At 45.5% G+C, this 18,609-nt stretch overlaps 2 protein-coding genes and 1 long non-coding RNA gene across 14 annotated transcripts in view; 1 reads left to right on the top strand and 2 right to left on the bottom strand.

Moving 5' to 3' along the window:
• Window positions 1-63: 63 nt before the first annotated feature.
• Window positions 64-5,931, bottom strand: tymp (thymidine phosphorylase). Its single transcript, XM_026327060.1, has 10 exons — window positions 5,879-5,931; window positions 4,627-4,761; window positions 4,354-4,556; window positions 4,051-4,149; window positions 3,190-3,319; window positions 2,995-3,113; window positions 2,677-2,839; window positions 987-1,214; window positions 650-790; window positions 64-579 (listed from the first exon to the last, which is right to left on the bottom strand). Exons 2-10 carry the CDS (start codon window positions 4,742-4,744, stop codon window positions 437-439), a joined length of 1,344 nt encoding a protein of 447 aa, XP_026182845.1. The 5' UTR covers window positions 4,745-4,761; window positions 5,879-5,931; the 3' UTR covers window positions 64-436.
• On the top strand, window positions 1,524-17,924 carry LOC113142184 (uncharacterized). Its single transcript, XR_003296918.2, has 3 exons — window positions 1,524-1,895; window positions 2,285-2,330; window positions 17,832-17,924. It is a non-coding gene; the product is annotated as an uncharacterized LOC113142184 (long non-coding RNA).
• Window positions 6,867-18,609, bottom strand: part of shank3b (SH3 and multiple ankyrin repeat domains 3b) — a 38,320-nt gene continuing 26,577 nt past the window's right edge. For 11 of the 12 annotated variants that reach the window (XM_026327049.1, XM_026327052.1, XM_026327053.1 and 8 more), the window contains 6 exons: window positions 17,821-17,951; window positions 17,273-17,366; window positions 16,535-17,146; window positions 15,486-15,779; window positions 13,793-15,089; window positions 6,867-12,901 (listed from right to left, as the gene is read on the bottom strand). In XM_026327049.1, the coding sequence (XP_026182834.1) occupies window positions 12,307-12,901; window positions 13,793-15,089; window positions 15,486-15,779; window positions 16,535-17,146; window positions 17,273-17,366; window positions 17,821-17,951 (3,023 nt within the window). In that variant the 3' untranslated portion in view covers window positions 6,867-12,306. Of the gene's footprint in view, window positions 12,902-13,646; window positions 13,690-13,792; window positions 15,090-15,485; window positions 15,780-16,534; window positions 17,147-17,272; window positions 17,367-17,820; window positions 17,952-18,609 lie in introns of all 12 variants that reach the window. The other variant, XM_026327057.1, reaches the window with a different exon arrangement.

Genomic DNA, 18,609 nt, shown 5'->3' with positions numbered 1-18,609 from the left:
AAATGAAATTTAACTTCATCTCATATTTCTGAGAAAAGAAGAATTGTGAGAATTAGTGGAAAATGTTTTTATGACATTTTTAATATGTGTCTATGATACTTTGCTTTGGATATAGAAGAAAACGGTGTATTAATAAACATGCACATACACCTTAAAGCTGAGAGAAAGCCGTCACAGGTGACCAATAAATGAATATTTAGATTTTCTCCAGAGAAAACTGAGGCTGGTTGTGTCTTGGTTGAGAATCCAACCCATCTTTGTCTTCAAATACGTTTCCCTCCTGGCCAATGATCAAACCACAGTTTAAGGCTGATCTGTTTCTTTGGTAAGTTGCTCTGAGAATTCATTCATAAATGTTCCTTAAAGTAAGAAAAGCAAATTCTTTATCGCATTGATAAGAATGTGTGTTAAAAAAGTAAGAGCACTAAGATGTGTGTTACATAGGTGGCAGCAGCTCCTTCACTAAAGTGTATTTGTGTTGAGGTTCGTCTGCTCCCAGAGCCAGAGCGTCCTTCAGCTGTTGAATCTGGTCTGGACTTGGAGCCGGATCCTCGTAATGAAGACGCAGCCAAGTGTCTCCTGGAAACACACAAGACCTCAGAAAGAGTTTGAATCATCATCATCATCTTCATCATCAGTGGCCTCTCACCTTTCTTGACCTTCTGCCCCAACAGCACCAGTAGCTCCGCCCCCACTCTGTGCTTGATATCTTCTCCAACCTTTGATCGTCCCGCCCCCAGTTTATGTAGGACTTCAGCCACAACCATACCATCCACGCCTAGGACCCAACCTGCAGGAGCACAGAAAGAGGTCTTAAGGTGGATTAAGGACCAGGACCACACCTTCAGGAGGACAGAAAGAGGTCTTATGGTGGACTAAGGACCAGGACTACACCTGCAGGAGGCGGAGAGATGGATTTGAAAGATTTTCTAACAGAAAGAAATCAGTCTCAAGGATAATCTGTGTCTGTGTTTTTGTTTTTTTACCTTCTTTAGGAGCCTTCAGTTCCTCCTGTTTGCCAGACTTTCCCAGGATGCCGTAGTAATCTGTCTCTGGGGAGCAGAGTGCCCGAGCTATGTCTTTCGCGACTCCCTGAGCCTCCATCATGGCCTGGAACTTGGACAGAGCTTTTCCGTTAGTGACAACATCAGATATCTTCTTCCTGCCCTCCGACAGGTCGGACGCCAGGCCAGTATTCTTCAGCAACACGCCGCCTGCACAGGAACAGCCGTGACCTCTGAGGTTATTGCAGGTCATGAGTCACTTCATGTGTTTTCATAACGCACTGGGCTACTCAGTAAAACTTTAAATGGTTGGTACTATCATAAATACACAGAATGAACTGATCAGATCCACTGGATTATTGTGGATTATTGTGATACTGAAAGAAATGTGAAAACTTCTCAGGCCAGTTCTTTAAACACATGAGAGCAGTTTATTCCTGAGTGGATGTAAAGACATTTATTTGCTGCCAGCAGCTGGATTTTTACCTGAGGTTTATAAAACTGTTCTGGCTCCAGAGTTGAATTATATTATTTCTGTGTTGCAACATACTGGAGGTGATTTTCTTGCACATGGCTCCAAAAAAAAAAATCCCAGTTTCTTCCAGACCCTGAACTACCCACTGGTTCTGCGTCTTTGCCCCGGAAGTGCTCGCGTTTTCCCCTGTGTTCCCTGCACGTGGACGATGTTACCGTTCACCTGGTCCGCGTTTGGACGTTTTTTTAATGTAATTAATCGGATCAACTGGGTCGGTACCGTGTCGGCGGCTCTTTAAAGTGTCATTTATGAGCAGAAGAAGAGGGGCGAGTAACGGGACAGGTGTGAACAGGTGTGAACAGGTTGACTGCTCCAGCAGCGTTAAACTGAGCGATGCAAACCTCGTTGGATTCTGTGTGAGCCAAACTGATATTACCGTCTGTTATTGTCTGTTGTCGTCTGTGCTGTCTAACAGCCAAAAACTCGAATACAGTTCATACAAACAAGATGCTTCAGAACTGGCTTGGGAATATTCGCGTTTTTAGGATTTCCTCTGTGAATATGAATGTTATCGATATTTGCCTGTGCATTTAAATCCTCCATAGCAAACATGGAGAGTCACTGGTGAATTCGGCGAACTAAAGTTTCCAGCATGTCAACAAAAAAGGCTAAAAACGGGGCTGGATGTGAGGCTCATAGCGCAGCTAGTGAGGAGCAGAGGTGGCTGTTCACACATTAGTGTTTGCTGACTCTTGTTGTGTCTTGTTGTCTTCTGTGACTGAAAACACAAAACTTTGGGTTTCAGGCTGGACTCAACATGAAGACGTCAGCCCGGACGGCTCAGAGCTCAGGTAGGACCATGTGAACAAACTGGTTTCTGATCTCACAGCGTGAATTGAACCAGATCCATTATGGTTTAAGTTTCTCACGTTTCAAACCTTAAGACAAACAGATTAAATTAAAACCAACATTAAACTTAATAAATAATTTTAAAATGTGATCATTCTGGGCTGTAAACTTCCTGGTGTTTAAATCTGAGATGGGCAAACTCATGTTTTGTTTTGTGCCTGTGGTGGTTTTGTGGTTGTTTTTGGTTTATGAGTGTTTAAGAGGCTGCAGACTCTGTTTGCTTCTAAGAGTAAACATCCGTCAGAATCACTGACGTGTCCAGTCGAAGCTGTGAAGTGATGTAGTTACCCAGAGTAGTGACCAGCTCCATCAGGTCTTCACGCCCTTCGCCCTTCAGCGTCTCCAGAGACTCGATCACCTCCAGACTGTTGCCCACACATCGGCCGATGACGCCGTCCATCTGGCTGAGCACTGCACACGTGCACATCCCCAGGCCGATCCCAGCATCCACCTAAAACACAACCATCGTTACTGACGTCTAAATGCTTCCACCAGCTTCTCGTATAAACCGACCAGTGACTGGACTGGTAGTTATGGACACTACACCAGAGTTTGATGTCTGATCCAGTGTGTTTTGGTCTGATACCGAGTCCTTTAATCCCGTACCATTGACTGTGCTAATTCTTTAGCACTCTTGAGATCTTTGTAGAGAGCAGCTTGTCCAAACTTCACGTCCAGCACCAGCGCAGACAGAGACTCAGCACCTTTCTTGGACATAATGGAAGCTGAAAAACAAAAACACATCTGAAGTGACGTTTAACGAAGCAGCGCCTGGTTCAGGTAATGATCCCGGTTCAGTACCAGTGATGAGTGGCAAACTGTCCACGGTGCTGGTGGCGTCTCGCAGACCGTACAGGACTCGATCTGCAGGAACCAGCATCTCTGTCTGTCCCGCGATGCAACAGCCCACTGAGTCCAGGATCTCCCGAATCTGTAGTCACACATTTATCTGCATCAGGTTCAGTGGTTTTCTGGGACTATCTGAAAAGTTTCTGTAGTCCAGATCCTTTTTAATCCTTTAAGAGTCTTAGCCCAGGTCCTAACAATAAGTACTGGAGGACAGGACTTCTTTGATGTCAGTAAATATTCCTGTGCTCTGTGATAATTTGTCTATAATCAATAATCTATGGCAGTTGTAAATGGAACAATATGCTACGAAACATGTGACCTGATCTATTCTGGATGACCAACAGGACCTGAGGTGTTTTATACTGAAGCTAAAGATGCAAATCAAGTCTCAGTGAAACAAGTTCTGTTGCCTCAGAAAAGCAGAAGCTTCTGACTGTGGCCGAGTGGATATTGTGATAGAAACGGAAATAAGCACAAAAGTAGACCTGACTTCCCATAACGAGTCTCACTGATGAATCTTTTGTTATACTTTTATACCCAAACCAGACTAAAAAAGACCAACTCAGTCAGGATCAGCTGGAAGACTAGAGACAACACCAGTGTAGAAGAACCTGTTTCTCATGTTTCAGCTCACAGGAAGACTTTAAATCTTTATCGAGTTCTGAATCTGCTCATCGACCTCGGATCTTTACAAACCCTGTTTAAGTATCTTGTTATTTAAAAGAATTTATTTTGTATTGACAAACACACGTCAGGTATAACCTGATGTTCACACTCGGGGAGTAAGTTAGTAAATGAAATAGTTGGCTGCACCTGTTCTTTTGATTGATGGATATTGAATCCTGGAATGGATTCCAGTTTATCAAGAGTTCCTCCAGTATGAGCCAAGCCCCGCCCACTGATCATTGGCACCTGGCAAAGACACACCTGAGGTTATGACATCAGATACAAACCAAAGAAGCAGCTGTCATTAAAACACTTGACGGAGGCTCTTCACCCAGAGAAATGTGAGCTAGTAGTAGGATTCTGTGACACAGACTGGTTCTCCTGGACCCCCAGACTAAACAGAGTTTCTGCGTTGGGTTCGTGTTTTTGCGGGTGTGAGGGCGGGTTCACCTTACAGCCGCAGGCGGCAAGCGCAGGCGTCAGCACCAGGCTGACTTTATCTCCGACTCCACCTGTCGAGTGCTTGTCAACCACTTGTCCCGCCCACTCCTTTGGCCATGACATCACTTCCCCCGATGACATCATCTCTCTGGTCAAGGCCTTGGTCTCCGTGGTAACCATCCCCTTCTGCCAGATAGCCATCAGCATCGCCCCTTACAAAGACAGACACAGGAAGTGGGGAAACGTCTCCAGAGTGAGGAGGAGGAGTCAAACGTTTTGTACCTGTCTGACAGTCCTGGATCTTTTTAGTCGTGACGGCCTCGATGAACGTCTTGATCTCGTCAGCACTCAGCTCTCCTCCATCTCTCTTCTTCTTGATCAGGTCTGGAATCTGCAGCATGGCGGCCTGGAAAACAGCTAGACAGTGTTTAAGACATGTTGATGGACACGAGTGTCATGAATGGAAAAACAGAGGACCCAAGAAAAAGAGACTCAGAAAACATTGAAAGTTCTCAGATCCTGAAGTTAAAGTAGAACCACCAGTAAACAGACTCTTATGTGGAGTCGGGTTGGTGTAAAATCCGGTCCCTAATAATTCGACTGTATTCCCAGTTCAGACAGGGATGAGACTTAGATATGAAGTTCTCTGCAGCGCCACCTGGTGTGTGGACTCTTTTCTGTCAGACTTGAACGTTAATGTTGGATCATCTGCATCGTTTGGATTTTTGGAGCTGAGGCTTCTGTGTTTATGTAACAGAGCATCAGCTGTTTAATGACGTCAGGTTGTAAAAACTCACAGTTTCTGTTTCTTGGTTTAGATTCAACGAAACTGACTTTTAACGTCAATAATCGGTGATTCTGAAGACGAGGGCTGGGGTCAGAGATGTGTTTGGAGAAACGAAACCTGTCGGTTGCAGGATAAATTACATTTGGATGAGAATATTAAGGTGTGGTCCAAGTCTGAATGGAAACAGTTTGAGATGTGGTCGGATTTAAGACAGTGACGTTGCAGAAATTTGAGCCCAGTGCAGCTTTTCTCCATGTTCCACCAACCATCATCAACATCATCCAGTGGTTCTCAACCCTTGTGTGGTCTCAGAGTTCTGTACTCCCCTTGTCTTAAGCAAAACAATGACCTGTCTTCACTAAAGTATAAAATAAAGCAGCTTCATTTAATGTCCATCCTCATAATATAAAACCATTTAGGGTTTTTTGCTGTTAAGATGGACAGGGGGCATTTTGAGCCTTAAGACAACACAAGCGTTAATCAGGACACGAACTGGATTCTGGCACGGAACAGCAGTTTCATTCTTAATGTTTCCTGGATGAAATGAAACTTTGTACTTTGGCACATTTTTAAAAATCCGTCTATGCCCCGCAAAAACATTTCAACTCAAATCACAAATATTTCCCTTTGTGATTGTTGAGGAGCAATGCATGCAGGAATTTGTTGGGTTTGGTTGTTACACAATATATTGTGACACAGCCAAACTATTTTATTTAATCTGCACGTGTGTCTAAACCCAGTACTCACCTGTACAAGATCCAAAAGTCTGAATGTTCAGTGAGAGTCCCGTTGGCAGTCCCAGGAACCCGGCGTGTTGTGGCGGTTGATGCCATCGACCCTGCATAAAAAGCTGCAGGTCACGAGGCCAGCGAGAGAGCAGGGAGGAGGAGGTAAAGAGATCACAGGGCCAATCAGGTCCCAGCTCTGGTTTACTCAGCGTCCCCAAAAGAAAAAACATTCAGTTCAGTTTAACTCTTCAAGTTGAAGGTGATGAGCTTTTATCAGGCTGCATGTGTTTCCAGATAGTTTCTGTTTGAGGGAAGTAGTGGCCTCCTCTATGAGAACAGATGAATAAAAGCAAACGTGTGACTGTACGTACAGCCCGCTGCAAAGCTTTGGCCACTAACATGCACAGGACGTGCTTTTACTGTAAAATACATCGTTTTTCACTCAGTTAACTTCATCCAAAGATGACAAACAAACCAAAAACTGATCAGTATCTGCAGCACTTTGACAGAATTAGGTCCAGGTTTTGTCTCATGTGCATTTACATTGAGACTCAGCAGTTGGATGCTGAGTCCATGTGTTTTCATTGATAATCAGTATCTGTCCACTGCTCAACTGGATCAGTACCAGCTGTAAATATTAACACTGACCCAAAGATCCAGTGAACAGGCTGTGAGCTTTTAGCTCGTTTAGTCGCACGTCAGATGAAACGGCTGTTGTCTAACAGTAACTAAGCGTGTCATGAGAACTGGTTTGTGCCGTGCAACTTGTTTTAAGTCCTTCAGCGAGGAATTCACCACCCAAGAAAACAATCGTGGAGCCTTATAGATCATAATAAACTTGTTGTTAGTGAATTAAAGGCGTAAACCCGAGGATCCAGCCTGGATGAGTCAGGAGGGTGAGTCCGCTGAAGGTGGTGTTATCTAAATATAGCGATGAAAGCATCAGTCATTAACTCGACCTTTGGCCTGTCGACTGTTAATGTGGAAGAAGACGCGGAAGCGGCTGGTACCTTTGTAATAAATGACCGTTTATTATAAAGATTACAATCTGTTGTGTTGCAGAGCTCATCAGTTGTCATCATGTGCTCTTCAGTTTTTAGAAAAGAAAAACTACAAGTACACACACACCACTCACTCCAGAAGAAACTACAAACATACTGTAAAAAGAGGAAGCTATAGAGGGACCAATAAACCAATAGAAAACCAATAGAACCAGATGAATATGAGGGGGGAGGGAGGTTTCACACACAGGTTAGAAAGCCAGGATTCTCAGCCAATCCGCAGGAAGCTGAGGCGTTACTATGGTGATGTCCATAATGTCTATTGATAACAAGCTGCAGCCATTTTGGCTCTTTATTCCATTTAGTTTCAGATCCGTCCTGGTTCTGTCCTGTTGCCTGTGACTGGCCTCCATCAGTCGGCGATCGGTTTCTGATCTGCCGCTTTCGTTCAGGGAGAGTTTGACTTTATAAAACCGGCGATTCGTCATTGTCACTTCTGCCGTGGTGTTACCCAGAATGCACTTGGCTTGGTTGTTACTGAGAATACATGTCTAACAGTGTGTTTCAGGGTTTCTGCAGGTCCCTAAAAACAAACATCTGAAATTCAATATTTTAAGCCTTAATATGTGTTAAATATAATTTTGATAGGAATTATTGATCAGGCAGATTATTTTAACTTGACATTACTTCTATAATATCACAGATCCCAATTTCACACAAGCACAAGCGATTGTGCTTGTGTGAAATTGGGAATTAAAATGCGTCTGAAAAGGTCTGATATTTAGCTAAACCTGCAGAAACCCAGTATTTGCATTTACGTCTACAAGTCATAAAATCCCTTAAAAAAAGGCCTCGAACGTTACTTTAAAAGTCTTACACTGTATTTACAAAGTTTCTTGCCTGTCATATTGATTTCAAATGGTTTTTGGATTTGATTAAGACCTGGACGTTACACACTGAAACCAGAACAGCAAACCAGGATAAACCTGAGCTGAACCAGAACCAAACATGTTTCTCCTGAGCAGACTCTGACTAGTGTTGGTTTAATCTAAACGCCATGTTGGCCGGCGCTGGTTTGAACGGTGACGGACAGGCGTGAAGAATGAAAACAGGAACTACTTTTTCTAGTGGAGGAACATCACTGAATTTGGTGACCATTTTAGTGGCAGGTTTGCTGGTGGTGATTCTGATTGGCTGAGAAATCCTACGGGGCGAGCACACAGATGGACCTGAGGTCAGAGGTTAAGAGGTCACGTGACCCCCTCAGCACTGATTTCAGCCCACGTGTCGTTCTGCGGACTCTGTACAGCAGACCACAGCCCCTTCCAATATGCACTACACACTCATGGCTGTTAGTGTGATTTCACTCAGTGTAAACAGCTGCAGACGCCACTACAGATGTTTCATTTGGATGATCCCATGTCATGTTACGTCTGTACGTTAGCCCTCGCCGACCCGTAGAGACCCTGGCCGACCCGTTCAGACCCTGGCCGACCCGTAGAGACCCTGGCCGACCCGTAGAGACCCTGGCCGACCCGTAGAGACCCTGGCCGACCCGTTCAGACCCTCGCCGATCCGTTCAGACCCTCGCCAACCCATTCAGACCTGAAGTGAAACTGATAATTGTAACTAAACTAATAATTAAATGACACAGGGATTTTGTCGACAGTGTGACTTTCTCTATAGTGGTTTTCTGAAAAATGATAGAATATAGTTGTTCAGTATTTTAGCAGCATTTACGAAAATGTCTTCCTGTGATATCACTTTAAATCCAAGCAGCCAAGGAGGGAATATGCTCATTTCAGCAAGAGAGATGAAAAGAATTACAGATGTCAATAGATTGTCGGCAAACAGCTGCAACTGGTGAAAACTGATCAATGAAATCCAGTTTTGACGCTAATAGAACCCATTTCAGAGGATCTAACACTGCAGCAGGTTGTTTACCTGGTGTGACCACAAACGCCCCCAGAACCCAACATGTCCTCCAGACTCAGGGCTGATGCTTTGAAATGAATCTTTTTTCCTTCTGTGCCAGGGCACGTAGCTGTTTACACAGGCTGAATATCACATATGGATAAAGACCTCATGGACTACAGTCAGCCAAAATACTACTGTATATGTTTTATTGTCTACTATGTATTTTACACTATAGCTACATTATTCTACCACAGTATATATTATAGAGACTTATAGTCTACTATAAAGTGCTGTACACACACTATTCATTCTCTACCCCTGTGGTCTGTCGCTTTTCCCATGAAAGGGTCTCTGGAACCTGCGTGGTTTTTGCAGATGAAGACTGTGGCTTCACCTGTGCTCAGGTACTGAAGCCGGGAAAAGCAGAAGCAGCTGATTGGTTGTGGAAACAGGCACTGAAGAGTTTCTGTGCTTTAGACTGAAAAGTGCCACCTGTCAGGACGTTGTGTCAAATTAATGACCTTTATTGTGAAGCCGCAGAGAAAAGGAAGCGAGCAAATGCCTCAGTTTGAAAAAGCAAAGCGCTGTTAAAGCCGACCGCCGTCCGCAGACACTTCCTGTTTACGTGTTGTGTTTTGTGCAGGTGCTAGGCTAGCAGGTTTAGTCTTTGTGCTAAGCTAGGCTAAACACCTTGTGAAGTCTTCTCATTGTCTGAGGGCAAGAAGGGCAGGAGAGGGGCAGCTTCCTGAACAGCTGTGTCCACCTATTTTTGTCCTGAGCCAAAAAGCTACAGAGGCGGGAAATGTGAGGGCGGGGCTTTTAGTTTAACGTGCGTCAGCCAACAGGGCTGGCACGCTTCTTATCAAATGCATCTAATACAGCACGAACTAAACGTTTACTGTCACTCAAAAGCTAACACGTTAAATTGATCCTCACGTTAAAAGAGAAACTACAAATCGTCACATTTGAGAAACAGGAACCAGTTTGTTTCCGTTTGACTGAACGACTGTAATTATTCAACTATTTGATCCATTTCCTATAGATTGTCATTGATCGTAACGTAGCAGTGAACAGATTCAAAAACATTTACTGAGTATTAATGTACACTGTCAAAAACTATAACTTCTCTTTTCCTCAGTGTGTAAGGCTATTATCATTCATTAGAACTAAATCTTAACAACTCTCCTGTACATTAAAAATATATTGAATCATATTTTAATATTTCTGCTTTTTGAAGACGCAAAAAAGCAAACAATTATTTTTTGGCCTCATTTTTCAAAATCTGTTATTTCAGAAAAGCAGCATCTCCTCTGATGTTGGTATTGGTTCAGTGTTTCCTGAGCCACCTTTGTTCAGTTCAGTTTAGTCCTAATGTAACATGCCTTCATTTATTTCCATAATTTACTGAGGTGAACAGGAGCAAAGTTCATTAACCACATTAACCACATCTTAAATCAAACACATCAAGCCTGAAACAACTGATCAATTAATCAGTTGGGAGGATAAAAAATAAAATAACGATTTTAAAGAAAATTTCCAGACAAGATTTTGAGATTTGCTGCTTTTCTGTCGTACAGATGAAATAATCTGGGGTTCTGATCTGTTGGCTGGAATAAATGTTTAATGTCGTCACCCTGAGCCTCAAACTTCCAGGTTGAGTTTTATTGATGGAAAAGAATCCACATTGGAATCAGTGATTGTAATAATTGTTGGTTGCAGCCTGAAAAACTATTAATTGGGCCTCTCTATGTAAAAGTCTTTATATGGCTGCTGGAAAACTATAATCTGGAGGAAACTCCACATATGGCAGGGAAGGAATCCCCAGTATGGCAGGGAGGAAACTCCATTTATGGTCTGTTTCTGGTCATGGCAGGTACAGCCACACTTGATTAATTGAAGAATTGCCCACTGTAGTTGACCGAAGAGTGTCGGGTGTCTGAGTGAGGAAAGTACGGGAGCAAGGAGGAAGGTATCGTCTGTACAGATGGCTTTAAACGGATAGCACCGTGTACAGTAAGCCCTCGATAAGCAGGTTAGAAACCAGAGAGGTTTACATGGAGCTCTGCTGCAGCTCTCCCTGAAACACAGACATCAGCACAAAGTCACACTCATTGACAAATCATTATGAATTTCCAAAACATCACCGCAATAACCTTGAAATTCAACTCATTGTCAAATCATAAGGAACTCAAAATCGTTTTCCAAACTATTATTAACTCCGCAAGTCATCACCAGCACATTATTATTAACTTGTTATTTATAAACTCTAAATAATCTGCGTTAAGATACAAACTGAAAATGAACACAAATTCTTGATGAGAGACAAATGTCCTCAGCTGTGATCTGCTGTTGTTCTGCTGTAGCTCGGCTAAAGTCCGGCTGAACTGGTGGGGAAGCAGGTTGGTGCGAGGAAACAAAGCCATCTCATTATATTCGTAGTCAGTGTGTCAGATCATCTCTGCGATCAGTGTCCATTCACCTGGTGAGACTGGCAGCAGAGCTCTGTGTCCAGTGCTAATCAGCTCAGCATGTCAAAAATGATCCACTTCCATCTTCTCAAAACTGGAATACTTGTTGGATTTCTTTGTTTTTTGATTGTTGGTTGGATAAAACAAGAGATTTGTTGGAGACTTCTCAGCCTAAATACTAAACCATAGAGATATTTAGCATATTATTTGAAAATAAAAATAGCTGTTGCCCCCAATCATCCCAAACCCCGCTCTGAGACCTTTAATATTTAGTACTTGCTGATGCAGGGCCACTTGTGACACATAACTGGATTTAATTGAGCTTTCCTTCAACTGTTACCATTAAAACTGGGAATTGTCCCCATGATAATCACCAAGAACCGACTCGTCTGAATCAAATCTTCTGCTGCCTTTGGCAGCTTGAATGGTGTTGACACGTATTATCAGACCTTGGTTCAGGAACTAGTGGACAACAAGCCTCAGTATCAGCTCGTTGGCCCTGTGCCCTGCCTGCAGCGCCACATTAGTGTTTAGATTTTGGAAGTAGTTTTGGAACTGTGCTCTAATTCAGTAGATTGGATCACAACAATTCAAACTGTCCAGTTTCCACCTTAGAGTCAGTTTGTCAAAATCATTTTCCAAACTATTAGACTCTGCAAGTCATCACCAACAGAAATATCTACTGGGTTAACAGGTCTCAGACTGGGCTTTGGGACGATTGGGGGCAGCAGCTATTTTCATTTTCAATAGAAATATCAACATGTAACTTTGACAACGTGAGTTTGGTTGAGCGGTTTCATGGCCTAACTAGAGACTGGAGGTCTGACCTTCATTAAACTGAGTTACCAGGGGACACAGAGCTCGGGGCTACGAGTCTTTCTGCTTCCCAGCACTGAGTTAGTGAAAGGACTGATGAACAGTCAGAGAGCTGGGCGCCACATTGATAAAAAGGTCTAAGGATTCTGTCAGTGCTAAATTATTCTAGTCGAAGTGATGGCCTAGTGTCTGACCGAAGGTCAGGGGTTATGAGGTCACAGTTCAGGAAGTCTAGAGGTCAGAGGTCAAGTGGACCCATCTAGCAGCTGTCTGAGTGCCCTCTCGATGTTGATTCGGTGTCCCAGTCTGGTGACGCCCAACTCCACGTAGTCGTCCTTGGTGAGGGCAGGGAGATGGGAGCCTTCGATCTCATGCTCCTGGAAGCGCTGGCGATGTTCGGCCAAGCCCATGCTCTCCAGCCAGTCACCCACGTCGTATTTATTCCACAGGTTGAGGGGCCGCTGCCTCCATGGCCGAAGGGCTAGCAGCGGCCCGCTGAGGACCGGGGAGGGGCAGGGAGAGGCGTGGGGTGAAGGTGAAGGGGAGCGGGACCTGGTTCGTGCACTGGCACTTCGCATCACAAACCGAACCTCCTTTGGTTCTGAGGGGAGACTGAGGCTGGATGACTTTAAGATGGTTAGACCGCGACCCGAGCTCAGATCAGGCCTTTCAGAGCAGGGGGCAGGGGAGGAGGCAAGCCCTATTGACCTATCAGATGGGGAGGGAGAGGGGGAGGGACTGCGGCGGGTGACAGGATAGCGGCTCCCTGGTCGGACTGTATAGCTGGCGCCATATCCTCTCTGAGAGATGGTGTGGAGTTCACCTAGACTGGAAAACAACCTGCAACAAATCAAACAGTATATTGATCTCATTGATTCTTCCTTTGCTAGGCCCCTCCCCCTCCCAGTTACTGCTTTTAAAGCTTTTTTTAGCCTGTTTTGTTTATAGAACCCTGTAAATATACATTTGATAGTGAAACACATAGTCATGTTAAAATACAGACGCTAAACTAGGCTCCAGGTAAAAGGTCAGGTTATCCATGATCCATGATCCACAAAAACAAAGGTACAGGGTTGGTTTTGTACTGCAGGAAACCGTGTCCGTGACCCTGTGTGGTACAACAGCACTGAAACGAAAACTGCTCGTGTTGTTAAATTGTTCTAAGATCAGCCTGTGTGGATGCTTGGCCTCTACAGAACCTTCTAGGACAAACAACAAAGACAGTGGTACGCTAATACTTGGCATTAGAATGTATGGTACATGTACAGTAGTACAGTGGATACACTAATGTTTGTAATTTACATTAGAGTACAAACACACACTTGAGTTCATTCCCTGCATGTTTGTGTTTCTGGTTGGACAGCCCCATGCTCCACATGTTGACACACCCAAAGCTTTGCCAGGCCTGCCATGACTTGTTACGGTTGCTAAGCTACGACTGGACAAACAGTCAGCTCCGAGGGTTTATTCTGAACATGGGAGAGTAATTTCAGTTTTTAGTAGTTAGTCATCTGTGAAGAGGATGCACGTTAGTTAGCTGTTAACTAAAGAAAATCATCTCTTAGCGATAACGGGAAATGTTTACCAGAGATAAACCCTACGATATATTTTCTCCACTGTCCACACATCTGGAACAACACAAACAACAGATTCTGTTACGCACGTACACAAACAATAGTACTATCAGCTCAGCAGTACTGTAGTATTTACAGCATAGATAATTCAACCTACCTGGCACCTCCTACTGGTGACCTCCGGCCCGGGTCGAGAGGGCTCGGCTCTTCCCCCAGAGAGTGACTGTCTTTGTTGAGCAGCTGTAGTCGATTTGCCAGATCCAGGCCGGACCCGGACCTGCCGCTCAGCTCCAGTGCTGAGGCCGACCGGGTGGTCAGATCCACAGCTGACCCTGAGCCCTGACCTCCCAGTGCTGCTGGACGGCCTCCCTCCTCTGGGCTGAGACCCCGCCGCTCCTCCCCACGGTCATCCCCTCCCCCCCACAGTTTGGACCTCCTCTGAAATAGGTAGCGTGGCTGCCGGCCACCACCACTGGTGGGGGAGGAACAGAGTGGGGAGGCCGGGGAGGAAGAGGACGCAGCAGAGGGGAGGAGCTCACTGTCTGATGATTGCTTCAGAAGCGGGTCTCTAAGTGCTGAGCGGCCCCGGCCGATTGGAGAACGAAGGCGAGGCTTTAGGGCTGATGGAGAAGTGGAGGCTGATGATGGAGATGGATGAGCAGCAGGTGGAGAGGAAGGTGAGGATGGAGCAGGGGGGGAGGCCAAGGTGATGGAGGGAGGGAGGGAACTGGGGGAGGATGAGCTGTCATGGAGTCGCTCATCACCTCCCTCCTCCTCATCTCCTCGTCTGCCCAGGGAGTCCGAACCGCTCTCTCCGCCTCCCTCCCCACCTCGTCGTGGCAACAGCGTGAGGGAGGATGGGGGAGGAGCTGGAGGACTGGCAAAGGCAGGTGGTGGAGTGACCAGGCCGATTCTGCGGAGCTCCTCCCTAGTCTCCTCATCACTTGATGACAGCAACGCTGGTGGGAGTGTCACTGTGTAAGCCCCACCCTCCTCCTCTGAGCTGCCCACTGTTAGGCTTCTACGCCTGTCAATCAGAGCAGAGTGACTCTCATTTGCCAGCGGTGGCAACGGGGAGGGTCTCCAGCGCTCAGGGGAGGGGCCACCAGGTGATGTCACCCCCCCTTCTGTTTCTGGACGCTCCACCTGTCCATCTGGGAACAGGGGTGGGGTTATACGTTTATGCCTCAGCTCCGGACTGGTTTGAGGAGTGGTGCGCTTGGTTCGCTGCTCTGGGCTTGTCTGTGGCGTGGTGCGCTTGGATCTGGGCTCAGGGCTGCTCTGCGGAGTGGCGATAGGGGTCCGTCTTTGTCTACCCTCTGGGCTAGCAGCCGGGGTAGGAATAGGCGTGGTGGAAGCAGAGGCGTGTTTAGTTCGAGGCTCAGGGCTCGGCGTACGGGCGGTGAGTGCTCGCTCTCGTGCAGCAAGAGCCAGAGCGAGTGGAGAAGAGGGATCTGGTGGAATAAAAGAAGACAAAAGGTGGGTAAGTGCCCACGGTCCTCTGGTGTTTTGTACATTACTTTAAGACTGAGACCCCTTATTTGTAGCCACATGCTCCAGTAAGTCAAAATCATATTTAACCACAGGTTCACCACTATGCCGATGACCGACAACTTTACCTATCAAAAGAGGAACGTTTGACACCAAATACTAGAGGTCTAATTCTTCTAATGCACTGAAGAAAAAGCAGAAACAGTCAAGTTTTAGCCATTAATCATAAATTAATAACAAATCTGACACCAGCATTGAACCTAATGATGATAGTGATGTTGAGTAGTACAGTTATGTCTTTGTCAACGTGGGTTGTGGTTATTGGTCACTTGATTGAAAGGTTATCTTGTCAAACTGACCTAGAGGTTTCCCTGTGAGCGGGTGGAGGAAGGTGTGAGGTGTCGGTGAAGGTGATAGGACTGGAGCAGGGGGTGGAAGCTCGCCCAGGTCGTCCATTGAATGGCTCTGAGTCAGGAGGGGTGGCGTCTGGTTTTCTGAACCTGCCCCCTCGACCGACAGGAAGAGGGATGACCGGCGACCCTGAACCCGGGCGCGCTCTGAAAGAACCTGCTGCTGGTACAGCTCCGCTCTGCTGGGGCTGCTGGGTCCGCCTACATCTAATTTGGATGAATCATGCTCTTTAATTCCAAGTCCTGGAAGGGAAAAAGGATTCCAGTGATTAATCCTAGACTTGTGAAGGGACTTTTTGAGCACAGAAACCTGTTTTTTGCAATTACATACATTTTCATATAAAGTAGTAAAAAAAAAAAAAGGAAAATGAGCAAACATCAGTTCTATGCTCATTAAGTGTGTGCTAACATCTCTCACTCAGATATTTATTCATTTTGGTCATTTTCCTGTTGTCAAATTGTCTGTGGCTCTAAGAAAATGTTTGCTTATAGGATTATTGATGACTCTGGGAGTCCTGGGAGAGTAGTAACTGGATTAAACGCCCCCACAGTTTTAGTAACTTATTCAAATTCCATTTGTGAATTATTCTGAACTTCTTTAGCCTCTGAATTTGTTTGTTTTCGTAGGTTTCCTGTTGACCTCTGTCTTATAGCGCTGAACTGAAGCCAGAACTTCCAGGAACAACATATGTAATTAATAACTGCTAATCTTGGACTTGGACTTGGACCAGACAGTCTCTCAGCAGAATGTGCTGTTGTTCACTTCATACAATGATGGGAACAAAGAGATTCATCTGGTTTTAGTGGCACTGATAAAAGGAACAGTGAATGACAGGAAAAAGAAGCTGCTGGTAATTACAGTTTACAGGATGATTGTTATTTGCTCCTATAACGTTTTTCTTTGACTATAAATTCTTTCATTTTTGTGCTCAAAATTTCCCATCATGCAATCGGTAAATGACACATCTCCATATCACAAACGAGTGAGTGATCCTAACCCTGTTCCTCAACGGGAAGTTGTTTCAACAGAGGTGACTTCCTCCGCTGCGGTTTGGTGGGTGGAGCCTGCTGTCCCACGTTAGCATAGGGGTTTTCTATTGGTCGTCCACGGCGGCGTGACAGCGGTGAGTGGCCGAGGGCGGGGCTGGTGCTGTGGAGAGATAGCGTGGAGGTGTGTGTGGCGGTGTGAAGTGTGTGTGTTGCAGTGTGTGTGGCGGTGTGCAGCGTGTGCGTGGCGGGGGCATGTGCGTCAGGCTGCAGCGGCGGCGGTGGCGTGTCCTGCAGGATGATCATCGACCTCGCCTTCCTCTGCCTCTCGGCGTGGGCGTGGCTTCTCGATGGCGAATCAGAGAGCTCCTGCAGCCTTGGTTCTGCTCCAGGCTTGAAGCTGGAACGGTTCAGCCCCTCCCCTCTGGATGGGGGAGGAGGGGGGAGGAAGGAGGGAGGAGGCCCGGAGTCGAGAAGGTAGAGTGAAGAGGTGGATGAGGCGGAGGGGGGAGGGGGTGGAGCTGTCTGAGGAGGAGGAGGGATAAAGCTGTCCGTCAGTGAGGAGCTCCGTGGAAACCGACTCTCGTTGATCAGAGCCGTGATCCTGTCGTCCTCAGGTGTGCCTGTGGTGGGACATCAAACTGAAATTTATTTTCATCCAAACACAAACAAAATCAAAATCTGCTGCCAAAACAAACAGTGTACCATAAAGTACAGGTACGCTCCAACAACAAATCATCGTGTCTCACCAAAACTCTTGGTCCTGGACATTCCCCTGGGTAACAGCATGGTGCTCTTCTCTGGAGCCGAGGGGGGGACCAGACCCTGACGCTCAAACAGCGACTACAGACACAAGACGCAGACGCAGACGTTTAGTCGTAAATCCATGAAAACCCAGTTAAAGACCGGCTCTAAGTCCTTCCTAACATATGAACCCAGTACAGGTCTGATGTGGCCACTAACGTTTGCAGTAATGTCACACATGCATGTCACTTTGGACTAATATCAGCTACAGTGAACAACACAAACGGTGTGTATGTAAAACCAGTAAGACCAGAGTCCACTGTGGGGAGACTGGCCAACCTGTTTCATTTCAGGCTGATAGTCTCACAGGAGAAAAGAGTCGGACTTGTCCAACATGTTTCATCTGATGGGAGCTGCAGTTTGTTGTTTAATACTGCCTGTCTTAGATGAAGTCTTTATTTTGTCTGTCACATTGTGAAAAAACAGGATTTTAACTTCATAAACTGTCAAATGATTAAATGATTGTTAATGTGGAAATTAACGCTGCTCTTACGTTGATTTCAGCCTGTGTGATTCGCCGGCTGGTCGGCCTCTGTTTGACCGTCGCCGCTCTGAAGTCGTCTGTCGGTCGAGCCCTCAGAACAACTTCCTGTTGACCCCCGGCCAACATCTCATCCAGTTTCTCTGGAGGTAAAAAAAAACACCCAAACATCACGAACAGATAAAACACAAAACATGTCATCACGACACGACAGCAGCAGCATGACCCCACTGACACACCGACACTGTGACCGGGGCCGTAGCCAGGACTGCTCTACCTCTGTGTAGGTGCTAAATAATAACACAAACATTATTTCTATCATTATCAATTATTTTGTATTTTCTTAATCAGTCATTGGCGAAAAACGTGTCAGTTCAAACCAATTTGCAAATGTTCAACTGTTGAATTTGCTGTTGTTGTATCTTCACAATTGAAAAACTGACCAAGCAAACACCTTCCTACCAGAAATCAATTATTATTATTGTATTTCCCTGCGTAGGAAAACACTACAGTGTGATTCTTTATTTAGTTGTTTGTCTAAAAGTATTAAAATCTTTTGGTAATTTGGGGGGAAAAAACAAATCAGCTGTAACAACATGTGATCTGTGTCGAGCAGAGCGGCAGCACCGAACGTAAACGTGTCGTGCTGGAGATTCTGGCTCTGAGCGACTGCTGCAGTTTGAACTAATGTACCAAAAGAGGTTCGATGTGTCTGAGCACAGACTGTGACATTAGAATGTTTTGTCACGTATAGAGATTTTAAACTGTGGGTCATTTCAACATGATCTGTTTATTTTAGAC

Source organism: Mastacembelus armatus, chromosome 23 (genome assembly GCF_900324485.2).
Source record: "Mastacembelus armatus chromosome 23, fMasArm1.2, whole genome shotgun sequence".
NCBI classification, from domain to species: domain Eukaryota; kingdom Metazoa; phylum Chordata; class Actinopteri; order Synbranchiformes; family Mastacembelidae; genus Mastacembelus; species Mastacembelus armatus.
Note: the sequence above shows the minus strand (reverse complement) of the source record. Positions and strands in the feature narration are given on the sequence as shown.

What these genes read in the sequence shown, in the direction of transcription:
- tymp (XM_026327060.1), bottom strand. Translation starts at nt 4,744, where the DNA reads ATGCTGCAGATTCCAGACCTGATCAAGAAGAAGAGAGATGGAGGAGAG. An exon ending in TTGCCGCCTGCGGCTGTAAG is followed by an intron (nt 4,150 to 4,353) that starts GTGAACCCGCCC and finishes TGTCTTTGCCAG; the next exon opens with GTGCCAATGATCAGTGGGCG. An exon ending in ACTGAAGGCTCCTAAAGAAG is followed by an intron (nt 791 to 986) that starts GTAAAAAAACAA and finishes GTGCTCCTGCAG; the next exon opens with GTTGGGTCCTAGGCGTGGAT.